Genomic DNA, 14,595 nt, shown 5'->3' with positions numbered 1-14,595 from the left:
ATAGGGCTCTGGTCTAAAGTAGTGCACTATATAGGGAATAGGGCTCTGGTCTAAAGTAGTGTACTATATAGGGAATAATGTGCCATTTGGGACAATAAATCTTTTGTGTTCCAACCACAGGAGTGAACATCCTAGTGTGGAACAGAGGTGAGACATCGGCTGGTAAGCAGCAGAGAGGAGAGCTACAACAGGAAGCAGGAGTCCAGGTTGGCAGAGGTCGAGGCCAGCGGAGGAGAAGAGGGGGGACTCGGAGGGGGGAGGATGAGGATGACATTGGGAAGCTGAAGAAGAAGCTGTCTTCCTCCTCGGTGACCAGAACCAGAACATCCAGGGACAAACAGCACAACAGCCAGACACAGAAGGGTCCAAATAAATAAACGGGGAGAAGGGGAGAGAGTTTTTTTTTTGTAATGTTGGAAGAGTTATGTAGTTATGTCTATGACATTGTCACCTACAGGTAACTGACAAAATAAAGGAAACACCAACATACAGTGTCTTAATAGGATGTTGGGCCACCACCAACCACCAGAACAGATTCAATGCACCTCGGTATATATTCTACAAGTGTCTGGAACTCTATTGGAGGGATGAGAACCCGGTCTTCCACGAGAAATTCCATCGTTTGGTGTTTTGTTGATGGTGGTGGAAAACAATGTCTCAGGCGCTTCAGAATCTCCCAAAAGTGTTAAATTGGGTTGAGATCTGGTGACTGAGACACATCCTCTATATTCCTTTGAGAGCCCTCTTTCTGTCACTGAGATCTGGTGACTGAGACACATCCTCTATGTTACTTTGAGAGCCCTCTTTCAGTCACTCTGGTGACTGAGACACATCCTCTATATTCCTTTGAGAGCCCTCTTTCAGTCACTGAGATCTGGTGACTGACACACATCCTCTATATTCCTTTGAGAGCCCTCTTTCAGTCACTGAGATCTCTTCTAGCCATAATGGGTAACTGGGCATTTTTATACGTGACCCTAATAAGCATGATGGGATGTTAATTAACTCAGGAACCACACCTGTGTGGAAACACCTACTTTCAATATACTGTGTATCCCTCATTTACTCGTGTTTCCTTTAATTTAGTCAGTTACCTGTCTGTATTTGTCATCTGTTACCTTTTTCTTGTTCAAATCATGTGTTTTATTGAAAATGTTCCATTCCCATTGTTATAAACAGGGACAATCGTGACTTTGACTCCACACAACATAAAATCCACAGATGTTAGAAATATGTCTCGACATTGATCACTTTTCTACAGTGTTTCAAAGATATATCTTGTGTTTCAGATGTTTTATATACCTCTGTTTCTGGTGATAAATTGTTACTTTTTATAAACTTTTTATACTGTATTAAAAAAGAGAATTTTGATCTTGAACTTGATTGTGTATTTATTCTTCACCTTAAACTGATGAATAGTTAATCTGGTCCCTTAAACTGATGAATAGTTAGCCTGGTACCTTAAACTGATGAATAGTTAATCTGGTACCTTAAACTGATGAATAGTTATTCTGGTACCTTAAACTGATGAATAGTTAGTCTGGTCCCTTAAACTGATGAATAGTTAATCTGGTCCCTTATGGGCTATTTGGGCTATTTACAGATGGGCTATGTACAGGTGCAATGATCTGTAAACTGCTCTGATAGTTGATGCTTCAAGTTAGTGAGGGAGATATGAGTCTCCAGCTTCAGTGATTTAGTGACCTCACCACAGATTCACTGGCAACATCAGCTGAGCTGGGTCGTCACTAGTTACCACAGCCACAAAGTGATAAACATCGCCTAATTATACAATTTCTCTTCTTAAAACGTGATTTTAAACCTAACCACACTAATAAGCGTATGCCTAACATGCTGGCTACACCGGGATGTTGATTTTGTCCATCCATACCAGACATGATCAGGACATGCAGGCTGAAATATCAAAACTCTTAACCAACTATATTAATTTGAGAACAGGTGGAAACACATGAAACGTTCATGGATATTTAGCTAGCTAGTTTGCTGTTGCTAGCTCATTTGTCCTATTTAGCCCGCTAGCTTGCTGTTGCTAGCTCATTTGTCCTATTTAGCTCGCTAGCTTGCTGTTGCTAGCTCATTTGTCCTATTTAGCTCGCTAGCTTGCTGTTGCTAGCTTATTTGTCCTATTTAGCTAGTTAGATTGCTGTTGCTAGCTCATTTGTCCTATTTAGCTCGCTAGCTTGCTGTTGCTAGCTCATTTGTCCTATTTAGCTCGCTAGCTTGCTGTTGCTAGCTCATTTGTCCTATTTAGCTAGCTAGCTTGCTGTTGCTAGTGTTAATAAAACGTTTACTGTTGACAGGAGAACAAGAGGAGACAATAGGACGAGGTGGATAATTTTATAATAAGGCCGTTTAATCACATGTAAAGATATCTTAGTAAAATCTTGCAGCAAGGCTCTTTCAGTCTGACTCCTAGTGAATCGTCCGGGAAAGAGACAGTTTCCAGAAATGTTCAGTACCATATAGACAACAAGCAAAGTAGGTAGATCTGCGAGTCCGGCCTTCCGGTTGGTCGATCTGGGTCTTGGGTAGTCCTGATCAGGCCTGGTGTCCACGTTCCATTGGTTCCTGAGAGTTCTTTGTCCTGAGGTCCAACCATGGGTTGGGTGTGTCTGTGGTTATTATGGGGGAGGGGAATTATGTGTGTCTATAGTTGGTGTCTTAAGTCCAGCATATGTCCAAGAGAAATGAGGAGTATGTGTGTTTTTGTATAATATATGGCTTATGTTGAAGTGTAGTTATTGCTAGTTTCCAGTCTCTATTTCAATTTCTTACACTAGCTCATTTGTCCTATTTAGCTAGCTAGATTGCTGTTGCTAGCTCATTTGTCCCATTTAGCTAGTTAGATTGCTGTTGCTAGCTCATTTGTCCTATTTAGCTCGCTAGCTTGCTGTTGCTAGCTCATTTGTCCTATTTAGTTAGCTAGCTATCTGTTGCTAGCTCATTTGTCCTATTTAGCTCGCTAGCTTGCTAGCTCATTTGTTTTATTTAGCTAGTTAGATTGCTGTTGCTAGCACATTTGTCCTATTTAGCTTGCTGTTGCTAGCTCATTTGTCCTATTTAGCTAGTTAGATTGCTGTTGCTAGCTCATTTGTCCTATTTAGCTTGCTGTTGCTAGCTCATTTGTCCTATTGTTAGGGTTGCGTCAATTCAATCTGGTATAAGGATAAGTATGACGATGAGTCACCAATTGTATGCTATGTATTTTTTATTAACTAAGTAATAAATGGCAAATGCAACTTTCGTATATACGGGTTCCCTGTACCACCCCGCAAGGTAGAACAGAGAACTAACTTGTTCCTGACAAAGATATTATAATATACTCTGACAGAGATAGTTCCCGCTTCCGAGCCGGCCTGTCAGAGTAGAGACTGGGCGTGGTTTAGACTCACCCAGCCTCTTGCCGGCGCTCAGGCTAGTCCTAGCCTCTTTGCGCTCTTTGGTGTCCCGGCGCTGTTGCTGTGTAGATTACGCTCCCTCACCCCAGAGACTGAGGTCAGACAGCTCTGCAACATTGTCTGCGCTATTTGCACCTGCATACAAAGCCCACTGTTCTCGCTCAAGGCTAACCACAGCTTCCCAGCACACGTATCTGGGGCTAACTGTTACTTCCAGCACACACACACAGATACCCAGGCGCCCAGGCCAACAGTTGCTAATATTCAATCACATGTGATATAATATTGGGTTATAGTGCATAACTCAGAACCTCACACTATTTAGCTCGCTAGCTTGCTGTTGCTAGCTCATTTGTCCTATTTAGCTAGCTAGCTTGCTGTTGCTAGCTCATTTGTCCAATTTAGCTAGCTAGCTTGCTGTTGCTAGCTCATTTGTCCTATTTAGCTAGCTAGATTGCTGTTGCTAGCTTATTTGTCCTATTTAGCTAGCTAGATTGCTGTTGCTAGGTCATTTTTCCTATTTAGCTAGCTAGCTTGCTGTTGCTAGCTCATTTGTCCTATTTAGCTAGCTAGCTTGCTGTTGCTAGCTCATTTGTCCTATTTAGCTAGCTAGATTGCTGTTGCTAGCTCATTTGTCCAATTTAGCTAGCTAGATTGCTGTTGCTAGCTCATTTGTCCTATTTAGCTAGCTAGATTGCTGTTGCTAGGTCATTTTTCCTATTTAGCTAGCTAGCTTGCTGTTGCTAGCTCATTTGTCCTGGGATATAAACATTGGTTTGTTTTTGTACTTGAAAACAAGATCCTTTTTTTTCCTGGATCTTTTGTAGAATTTTGACCCATTTTGAGTCACACAAAATCTTGTTCTCTACTCCGACAATTAACCCACAGATAAACGGGGGAAGTGTAGTTTCTAGTAATCTCTTCTTCTTCTGTGGACTTTATGTGTGTCAGTTGGTAATCAACTTTAAGGTGCATCACCACCACCAACTGAACTGGAGTGTGGACCTCAGTTCAGCTTTCTATCCACTCTATTTAATTTATTCCATATTAAGGGTCCTAACCTAGGAACTAAAATATTTGTCTCCTTCTCAACTTTGCCTGCAGTTTTCTCTCTCTCCCTCCCTTCCTCTAACCCCTCCCTCTCTCACTCCCTCCTTCCCTCCATCTAACCCCAGCCCTCTGGCAGAACCAGGAAGTCCCTCCCCTTCACAAACTCTCTTATGTGGAAACGAAACTGATCTGAGTCTCTCTGTCGTCTGTCTGTGTGAGAGTGAACAACCGTCCAAATGGCTCAACAGGGAGTTCTGCTGGACCAGGACCAGTTCTGTTGTTCTGTCTGTCTGGATCTACTGAAGGAGCCGGTCACCATCCACTGTGGGCACAGTTACTGTAGAAGCTGTATTGAGGGCTGCTGGGATCAGGATGTTCTGAAAGGGGTCTATAGCTGTCCTCAGTGCAGACATACCTTCACTCCAAGGCCTACGCTGATGAAAAATAACATGTTGGCTGAGGTGGTGGAGAAACTGAGGAAGACAGGACTCCAGGCTGCTCCCCCTCCTGCTCTGTGCTATGCTGGACCTGGAGATGTGGCGTGTGATTTCTGCACTGGGACCAGAAAGCAGAAAGCCCTCATGTCCTGTCTGGCATGTCTGGCCTCTTACTGTGAGACTCACCTCCAACCTCACTATGAATCTCCTGCTTTGAAGAAGCACAAGCTGGTCAAAGCCACCGCACAACTACAGGAGAAGATCTGCTCTCATCATGACAAACTGCTGGAGGTTTACTGTCGTACCGATCAGCAGTGTATCTGTTATCTGTGTACAATGGATGAACATAAAGGCCATGATACAGTGTCAGCTGCAGCAGAGAGGACTGAGAAACAGGTAAGACCAGAACAACTTGTTGGTGACTGTCTGATAAACAAAGAATTAAAGATACAGTAGGAACTAAATCTGTCTGAATATGAGATCATTCAAATGAAATGGATTCACAAATATGAACACAAACCTTGAGTATATAGATATGTTAACCCAGATTCTCCAAATGTATCACCATTTTCTAAAGTCAAACACTATTATCATTCTGAATGGCCTTTTATGAGTCCAAAGTTCAGTCTCAACCCCTTGATACATGTAGGCCCACCATAAAAACTATAATCATTCACATAGCAACATAATATAATATTGTAAAGGGACTTCCTCAGGATTGTAGGCCTTCCTCTCTATGGGTCCTATGTCACATTACTATACTGTTGATCTACTGGACTAATAAAGCTTGATAGCTCATTGAAGAGTGATTCTCCACAGAGACAGCTGGGGATGAGTCAGCAGAAGGTCCAGCAGAGATTCCAGGAGAGAGAGAAGGAGCTGAAGGAGCTCCAACAGGCTGTGGAGTCTTTCAAGGTGAGTATTGTTGACCAGAGGAGACACACCATTTCACTTCTCTCCTCCATCAGAGAGAGGGAGAGGGGTCCTTATCCAATCCCACTGACCCCACTGTTGGGAACAGGTTGTCTGGACCACTTTCAGAGAACAGACTGTTTAATGTAACTGACGGGATATGAACCCTGGTCTACCATGGGAGAAACCAACATATTTACCATTATACCAAGAGGACATTCCCCATGGTGCGGCGGGTAGCCTTTTTTAAGAATTTGTTCTTAACAGACTTGCCTAGTTAAATAAAGGTGAAATATAAAAATTGGACCGACACTGATTTTGAAGTAGCAGGCGGGGCTACCTCATCACATAACCATGAGTAACCATGACTGACTCATGTCCCCTATACATTAACATGGAGCTCTCTCTCTATTCAATTCAAAGATCTTTATTGGCATGGGAAACATATCTTTACTATGCCAAAGAAGTGAAGTAGATAATAAACAATCATGAATGAACAGTAAACATTACACTACATTTATTTTCATAATAATAGAGACATTTCAAATGTTATAATTCAAGTGCAAACAGAGTGATTCGTGCGCCAGACTGAGTTCTGGAGGTGAAATGTAAATGAATGAGGGAGAGTTAAGTGAGGTAGAAGGTGTGGTGAAGAGTTCAGAACCAGAGAAGTATTTGGTCATATGAGATTTGACTCCAGAAGAGTTCCAGGGTGTGTTGAGTGGTGGTGTCCCGTCCTCCCAGGTCGTTGGCATGGTGCAGGAGCAGATAGTGTCAAAGTAGTGGAATGGGGTAGTGGGTTTTTAATGAGTGTAGGGTTAGTTGGCATGGTGCAGGAGCAGATAGGGTCAAAGTAGTGGAATGGGGTAGTGGGTTTTTAATGAGTGTAGGGTTAGTTGGCATGGTGCAGGAGCAGATAGGGTCAAAGTAGTGGAATGGGGTAGTGGGTTTTTAATGAGTGTAGGGTTAGTTGGAAGGGTGTTTTATTAGTATTATCATAAAGAGGGAAAGATTGAAGTGTAGGGTCATTGAGGTTGGATGGGGTTGGGGGGGTTTGGAAGGGATTTGGGGGATGGGGGAGGGTCTATTAGAAGTTAGTAGACTCTTTTTTATTTTCTCAGAAGTTCTGAGTTAGGTAGGAGGATTTAGAAATGTTGTAAACCGTGATTGGACACACTCCAGCACAGTAGGTGGCGCCATGCACCTTTAACGTTGGTTTGTGGACCGCCATTATATCATAGAAGAAGAAGTTGGTCTGTGAGGGTTTTGTGGTTCCTGAGGAGGGCTACTATTCTTTTTTCTTTTGGTTTTCAAGTATTTTCAGAATGTATTAAAGCCAAAGCTAAAGCTACCCTAAACAATTCAATATATCAGTCAATATATTTTCTCTGTGATTTGTTGTTTTCCCGTCAACCGTTCCATCGCATCTTAACCGTGTTACCGGGCGGGCACTAGGACCCGGGGGAGGCTGCTGCTGCAGAGGCTGCTGCACCGCTAGTGACGTCAGTCCTACTTGTAGCTCATTGTGGTCAACGTCAGCTGTGGCTCGAGACTGCTAGCTAACGGTTAACGGAGAGGAAAAGACTCTGACAGGACACATTCATGTAGATAGGCTATGATGGCAATTTGTGGTAAGTTACAATAGAGAGAGAGACTTTTCACTACTATAGACTTTGGTCATAATCAAAGCTTTGTTAACCAATACGTTTTTATGTGAGGCTGCCGGTAAGTTACAGTGTAACAGACGTTGTTAGCTAGCTAACGGTAACGTTAAAGGTGTCTTTTAAATTCCACATCAGTTATGTGGCGATGATAACTGGATAACGTTGTATTTAATGTAGTTTTACAATCTGTGCCAGGCTATAAATGACACAGATGATATCTAGTTAACGTTGTATTTAATGTAGTTTTACTATCTGTACCAGGCTATAAATGACACACATGATATCTAGTTAACTTTGTATTTAATGTAGTTTTACTATCTGTACCAGGCTATAAATGACACAGATGATATCTAGTTAACGTTGTATTTAATGTAGTTTTACTATCTGTACCAGGCTATAAATGACACACATGATATCTAGTTAACTTTGTATTTAATGTAGTTTTACTATCTGTACCAGGCTATAAATGACACAAATGATATCTAGTTAACTTTGTATTTAAGTTTCCATGTGAGTCATTGAGCAGACACTCTTATCCAGAGCCACCAGGGTTAAGTGCATAAATCTGAAATCTAAAAAAGGCGATTTACAGAATCTAAGGCAAAGGTACTAGACGTTATGTTTGTTTTGAAAAAATTGAAATTGAAAAAATCTTTGTTTTTCTTTGTCAACCATGAGATGAACACAAACACACAGAGACAGTGTTGTGGCATGGCAAAGCTACCAGGCAACTATCAATCATGGGAACATCAGATTTTAACATCTGCCCATGCTAGTGATATTGCAGAGAGAAGGGAGTATCTGAGGAGAATTGTTGTGGTCACATCAATGTTAGGAAGACAGGGACTCTGTTTCCGTGACAGTGATGAATCTAGTGAAAGCACAAATAGAGGGAACTTTCTAGAATGTATGGAGCTTTTGAAGGAGTTTGACCCTTTCTGGCAAAGGTACAATACTCCATCAAATGTGACGTATCTCCAGAATTTAGTAGCAAATAGGAGGTTCACTTTGATTCGTCCACCACAAAATAAGCATCAAAAGAGAGAAGCAGTTCTGTAATATAGGATGTAATATTTGTTTGGGATTTTTCTTTTTTAATCAGATTTTATTCCTAATTATTGTTCAGTTTTTGAAGATGTAATTTAGCTCGTTAGTTGTGTTTAGTTTTGCCCCATTGTGGATGATACTGTTTAAGATGGTCCATGTGTCTGAAAAGGTTGGGCAGCGTCCTCTGATGTCATCGATCGCTAGACCAGAAATAGTCAGAAGTTGCAGATCTTTCCTACTTCCTGGTAATGCAGACATAAACACACTTGGCACCATCGGGGATGTTTACTTTCTACACCAGTTGTTATTTTCCAGTTTGGTCCTAAGAACAGGTTTTAGTGGTCAAATAAAAAGGGAGACATTTTTTGGTGCCATTTAGGGGAAATGTAATTCTAAGGATCATTCCAGTCAGAAGAGGCTCTGTGAAGGTTTGTTTCAATTCATTTGCTATGGCCTCGCTAGTGTTCCAGCTCAGACAACGTTCTTTGGCCGTTTGGACTCGTTCTATTGTCCAGCCTACTAGGACTCAGGGGGCAGAGACTGGGTCTAGCTCTGCTACGGGGCAGGCTACTGGAGGGGGTACCAGGAGGGAGGAGAGTAGAGCAGGACCAAGAGGTGTTCTGTACCTGTCTGTCCAGGAGGGAGGAGAGTAGAGCAGGACCAAGAGGTGTTCTGTACCTGTCTGTCCAGGAGGGAGGAGAGTAGAGCAGGACCAAGAGGTGTTCTGTACCTGTCTGTCCAGGAGGGAGGAGAGTAGAGCAGGACCAAGAGGTGTTCTGTACCTGTCTGTCCAGGAGGGAGGAGAGTAGAGCAGGACCAAGAGGTGTTCTGTACCTGCCTGTCCATGAGGGGGGACAAGGCCTGGTGGACCTGGAGAGCAGGGTGGCAGCGTTCTGACTCAATGAGGTGCAGAGGCTACTACCTATTTTCTCTCTCGCTCTCTCTGTCTCTCTGTCCCTCTCTCTCTCAACAGAGCTCTGCACAGTCAGCAGTGGACTACAGTGATCAGATCTTTACTGAGCTGATCCGCTCCATTGAGAGAAGGAGCTCTGAGGTGAAGGAGCTGATCAGAGCCCAAGAGAAGGCTCAAGTGAGTCAAGCTGAAGGACTCCTGGAGCAACTGAAGCAGGAGATAGCTGAGCTGAGGAAGAGAAGCACTGAGCTGGAGCAGCTCTCACACACAGAGGATCACATCCATTTCCTCCAGGTAACTAAACTGTCTTGTGATATGAAATTAACTTCATGTGAAACTATTCATCTACATCATTATGTTGTCCTGTCTCTCTGTCCGTCCCTCTCTCTCTGTCCGTCCCTCTCTCTCTGTCCGTCCCTCTCTCTCTGTCCGTCCCTCTCTCTCTGTCCGTCCCTCTCTCTCTCTCTCTGTCCGTCCTTCTCTCTATGTCTGTCCCTCTCTCTCTCTGTATCTCTCTCTCTTTCTGTCCGTCGCTCTCTCTCTGTCCGTCGCTCTCTCTTCCTCTGTCTGTCCCTTTCTCTCCCTCTGTCTCTGTCCCTCTGTCTCTTTTTCTCTCTCTCTTTCCCCTACCTCTGTCCGTCTTTGTCCGTCTCTGTTCCCCTCTCTCTGTCTGTCCCTCTCTGTCTGTCCCTCTCTGTCCCTCGCTGTCCCTCGCTCTCCCTCTGTCCCTCGCTCTCCCTCTGTCCCTCGCTCTCCCTCTGTCCCTCGTTCTCCCTCTGTCCCTCGCTCTCCCTCTGTCCCTCGCTCTCCCTCTCTCTCTCTGTCTCTGTCTCTGTCCCTCTCTCTCCCTCTGTCCCTCTCTATGTCTCTCCCTCTGTTCCTCGCTGTCCCTCGCTCTCCCTTTCTCCCTCGCTCTCCCTCTGTCCCTCGCTGTTCCTCGCTCTCTCTCTGGCTCTGTCTCTCTCTCTCTCTCTGTCTCTCTCTCTCTCTCTGTCCCTCGCTCTCTCTCTCTCTCTCTCTCGCTCTCTGTCTCTCTCTCTCTGTCCCTCGCTCTCCCTCTCTCTTTCTCTCTCTTTCTCTCTCTCTATCTCTCTCTGTCCCTCTCTCTCTCTCTCTCTGTCTCTCTCTCTCTCTCTCTCTCTCTCTCTCTCTCTCTCTCTCTCTCTCTCTCTCTCTCCAGAGTTATCAGTCTCTCTCCAGTATCAGTGTATCTTCAGACTTACCCAGCATCGTTGTCCGTCCTCTTCAGTACTTTGGAGATGTGAGTAAGACTGTGTCTGAACTGAGAAAGAAACTAGAAGACTTCCTTAAAGGAGAATGGACCAAGATCTCCACTACAGGTGTGTTGAAAACAATAAGAACATCAACTTTAGACCATTGAAAGTTCCCTACTAGTCATATACATGTGGAATATGGTCTGATGATAACATTCCCTCTCTCTGTCAATGTGTTTGTGTGTCTGTAGTGAATATAGTGGATGTTGTACTGCCTCCAGAGCCCAAGACCAGAGAACAGTTGTTACAATGTGAGTCTCTTTATTGTGAAGTAACTAACAGTCTCTTTTTACTGACACTCCTAACAATCCCTCTAGAAATATATAGCAATAGTAGATCTAATCAAAGACTGGGTATCTATCTGACTGCTCATATTTCTCTGATTTGATCTCTGCTGTGCTCTAATCAAAGACAGGGTAGATACAGTATCTGACTTAACTTATTGTTCTGACTCCCCTCATTGGTCTCTGCTCTGCTCTTCTCCCAGATTCCTGTCAGCTCACACTGGACCCAAACACAGCAGGCACACTCCTCTCTCTGTCTGAAGGGAACAGAAAGGTGACCTATACACGCCAAGTCCAACCATATCCTGACCATCCAGACAGATTCACCAACAGGCAGGTTCTGTGTAGAGAGGGTCTGTCTGGACGCTGTTACTGGGAGGTGGAGAGGACTGGTGTTGTTGTTTATACAGCAGTCTCATATAAAGACATCAGCAGAACAGAGGAAGGTGGTGGATTTGGACTCAATAACAAGTCCTGGAGTTTACGGTACTATAGAGGTGATTATTGTTTCAGACACAATAATGTTTTGACTAAAGTATCAGGTCCTCAGTCCTCCAGAGTAGGAGTGTACCTGGATCACAAGGCAGGTACTCTGTCCTTCTACAGTGTCTCTGACACAATGACCCTCCTCCACAGAGTCCAGACCACATTCAGTCAGACCCTCTATCCTGGGTTTTATCTCACTGGTACTGCTGAGCTGGTTAAACTGTAGTAGGGTCCACATAGATACTAGTCATGCTGGTGTAGTCTATAGCTGAGCTGGTTAAACTGTAGTAGGGTCCACATAGATACTAGTCATGCTGGTGTAGTCTATAGCTGAGCTGGTTAAACTGTAGTAGGGTCCACATAGATACTAGTCATGCTGGTGTAGTCTATAGCTGAGCTGGTTAAACTGTAGTAGGGTCCACATAGATACTAGTCATGCTGGTGTAGTCTATAGCTGAGCTGGTTAAACTGTAGTAGGGTCCACATAGATACTAGTCATGCTGGTGTAGTCTATAGCTGAGCTGGTTAAACTGTAGTAGGGTCCACATAGATACTAGTCATGCTGGTGTAGTCTATAGCTGAGCTGGTTAAACTGTAGTAGGGTCCACATAGATACTAGTCATGCTGGTGTAGTCTATAGCTGAGCTGGTTAAACTGTAATAGGGTCCACATAGATACTAGTCATGCTGGTGTAGTCTATAGCTGAGCTGGTTAAACTGTAGTAGGGTCCACATAGATACTAGTCATGCTGGTGTAGTCTATAGCTGAGCTGGTTAAACTGTAGTAGGGTCCACATAGATACTAGTCATGCTGGTGTAGTCTATAGCTGAGCTGGTTAAACTGTAGTAGGGTCCACATAGATACTAGTCATGCTGGTGTAGTCTATAGCTGAGCTGGTTAAACTGTAGTAGGGTCCACATAGATACTAGTCATGCTGGTGTAGTCTATAGCTGAGCTGGTTAAACTGTAGTAGGGTCCACATAGATACTAGTCATGCTGGTGTAGTCTATAGCTGAGCTGGTTAAACTGTAGTAGGGTCCACATAGATACTAGTCATGCTGGTGTAGTCTATAGCTGAGCTGGTTAAACTGTAGTAGGGTCCACATAGATACTAGTCATGCTGGTGTAGTCTATAGCTGAGCTGGTTAAACTGTAGTAGGGTCCACATAGATACTAGTCATGCTGGTGTAGTCTATAGCTGAGCTGGTTAAACTGTAGTAGGGTCCACATAGATACTAGTCATGCTGGTGTAGTCTATAGCTGAGCTGGTTAAACTGTAGTAGGGTCCACATAGATACTAGTCATGCTGGTGTAGTCTATAGCTGAGCTGGTTAAACTGTAGTAGGGTCCACATAGATACTAGTCATCCTGGTGTAGTCTATAGCTGAGCTGGTTAAACTGTAGTAGGGTCTACATAGATACTAGTCATGCTGGTGTAGTCTATAACTGAGCTGGTTAAACTGTAGTAGGGTCCACATAGATACTAGTCATGCTGGTGTAGTCTATAGCTGAGCTGGTTAAACTGTAGTAGGGTCCACATAGATACTAGTCATGCTGATGGTGATGGTCCCCAGATGTGATGATTCATTCTGCTCTGTTTTATCTACAATGATTTAACTGATTTGATCTTCAGAAGATGTTATGAATTAAAATTCAAGGTATTCATATTTTTGTAATTGTAATGTTTTAATCTTGTACATTTCCATGAATCATGATGTCTGGTGTTGATGTATATTGGTTGTCATTCAGAACCATTGATATGTTTTCTCAGTTGGTTCTCTGTCTCTATGTAATTCTCCTCAGTATCATTGATCAGCTTGTTGGTCCTAATTGATGTGTTCTCTGTCACCTGGAGCTGCATGGAAAATGGTCCAGGAACTAAAGGACAATTCAGGACTAGTCAGCCCACTACAAGCTGGTATCACTTACTTTCTACTAAACTATATGGACTGGTTTCCCAGACACAGATTAATCCTAGTCCTGGACTAAAAAGTATGTTCAATGTAGATGTCCAGGAAACCGGCCCTAAATGTGTCATCTTTCATCCTCCCATACTGCTCAGTCCAGCAACATTAAACCTGTCCAGCAGGTGGGGCTATTGACCAAACAATAAAACCAGCAGATGTCTTGACTTGCCACTCAGTATATCAGTAATGTTCAGAATAGTACTTTAATATCATTGGAGATTGATTGTCTTTTTAATCCACTATCCAGAGTCAGGAACAGATGAAGTTAGGTCTGCTACTGTTCAGTGATTAAATATGATTTATGGTGATGGGAAATAATAAAAAACACTAAACTTCATCTAGTAATAGTTTTCCTTTGTTATTTATTCCAAGGTGTGTCTTTAACTTGTAAATGTATTGTGTGGAGGTGAGCTAGTGGTGTGGCTGGTAGAATAGAATGAAAAGGGAGAAGGGGAGGAAGAGGGGAGGAGTGATGGGCTGTTCAAGAAACCAGATGAGGAAGAGGAAGATGTTCAGGGGAATTACTGTCTCTGTTCCAAATGGTTCCCTATTCCCTACATAGTGCACTACGGTGCTTCTGACCAGGTCTAAAGTAGTTTTCTACGTAGGGAATAGGGTGTAGATTTATTACAATATCATGCTTTAGTGTTTGGCACAACAATATATTAGATCTCCACCCCCCCACTTCCTGTCTGTCATTCCCCAGTTCTGTTAAGACTTCCTCTCATTGAACTGGGCCTCATTCGAAATGGTCACTTTGTATTGATAGTCCATACTGGTCTTTACTATGGTTCTACATGCAGTACCTGTATTGATAGTCCATACTGGGCTTTACTATGGTTCTACATACAGTACCTGTATTGATAGTCCATACTGGGCTTTACTATGGTTCTACATACAGTACCTGTATTGATAGTCCATACTGGGCTTTACTATGGTTCTACATACAGTACCTGTATTGATAGTCCATACTGGGCTTTACTATGGTTCTACATACAGTACCTGTATTGATAGTCCATACTGGGCTTTACTATGGTTCTACATACAGTACCTGTATTGATAGTCCATACTGGGCTTTACTATGGTTCTACATACAGTACCTGTATTGATAGTCCATACTGGGCTTTACTATGGTTCTACAT

At 43.2% G+C, this 14,595-nt stretch overlaps 2 protein-coding genes across 2 annotated transcripts in view; both read left to right on the top strand.

Moving 5' to 3' along the window:
- The window catches only part of LOC129847326 (DNA damage-binding protein 2-like), a 41,136-nt gene extending 39,758 nt beyond the window's left edge, over nucleotides 1-1,378 (top strand). Inside the window, exon 11 of the mRNA XM_055915082.1 lies at nucleotides 121-1,378. Within this exon, the coding sequence (XP_055771057.1) occupies nucleotides 121-377 (257 nt within the window). The 3' untranslated portion in view covers nucleotides 378-1,378. The remainder of the gene's footprint in view (nucleotides 1-120) is intronic.
- A 3,255-nt stretch (nucleotides 1,379-4,633) lies between these two features.
- On the top strand, nucleotides 4,634-13,790 carry LOC129847325 (tripartite motif-containing protein 16-like). Its single transcript, XM_055915081.1, has 6 exons — nucleotides 4,634-5,302; nucleotides 5,726-5,821; nucleotides 9,503-9,736; nucleotides 10,623-10,782; nucleotides 10,908-10,967; nucleotides 11,204-13,790. The coding sequence occupies exons 1-6, from the start codon at nucleotides 4,706-4,708 to the stop codon at nucleotides 11,710-11,712; spliced, it is 1,656 nt and encodes a 551-aa protein (XP_055771056.1). The 5' UTR covers nucleotides 4,634-4,705; the 3' UTR covers nucleotides 11,713-13,790.
- Nucleotides 13,791-14,595: the final 805 nt, after the last annotated feature.

The sequence above is a fragment of the Salvelinus fontinalis genome, unplaced genomic scaffold (assembly GCF_029448725.1).
Source record: "Salvelinus fontinalis isolate EN_2023a unplaced genomic scaffold, ASM2944872v1 scaffold_0777, whole genome shotgun sequence".
In the NCBI taxonomy this organism is placed as follows: domain Eukaryota; kingdom Metazoa; phylum Chordata; class Actinopteri; order Salmoniformes; family Salmonidae; genus Salvelinus; species Salvelinus fontinalis.
Note: the sequence above shows the minus strand (reverse complement) of the source record. Positions and strands in the feature narration are given on the sequence as shown.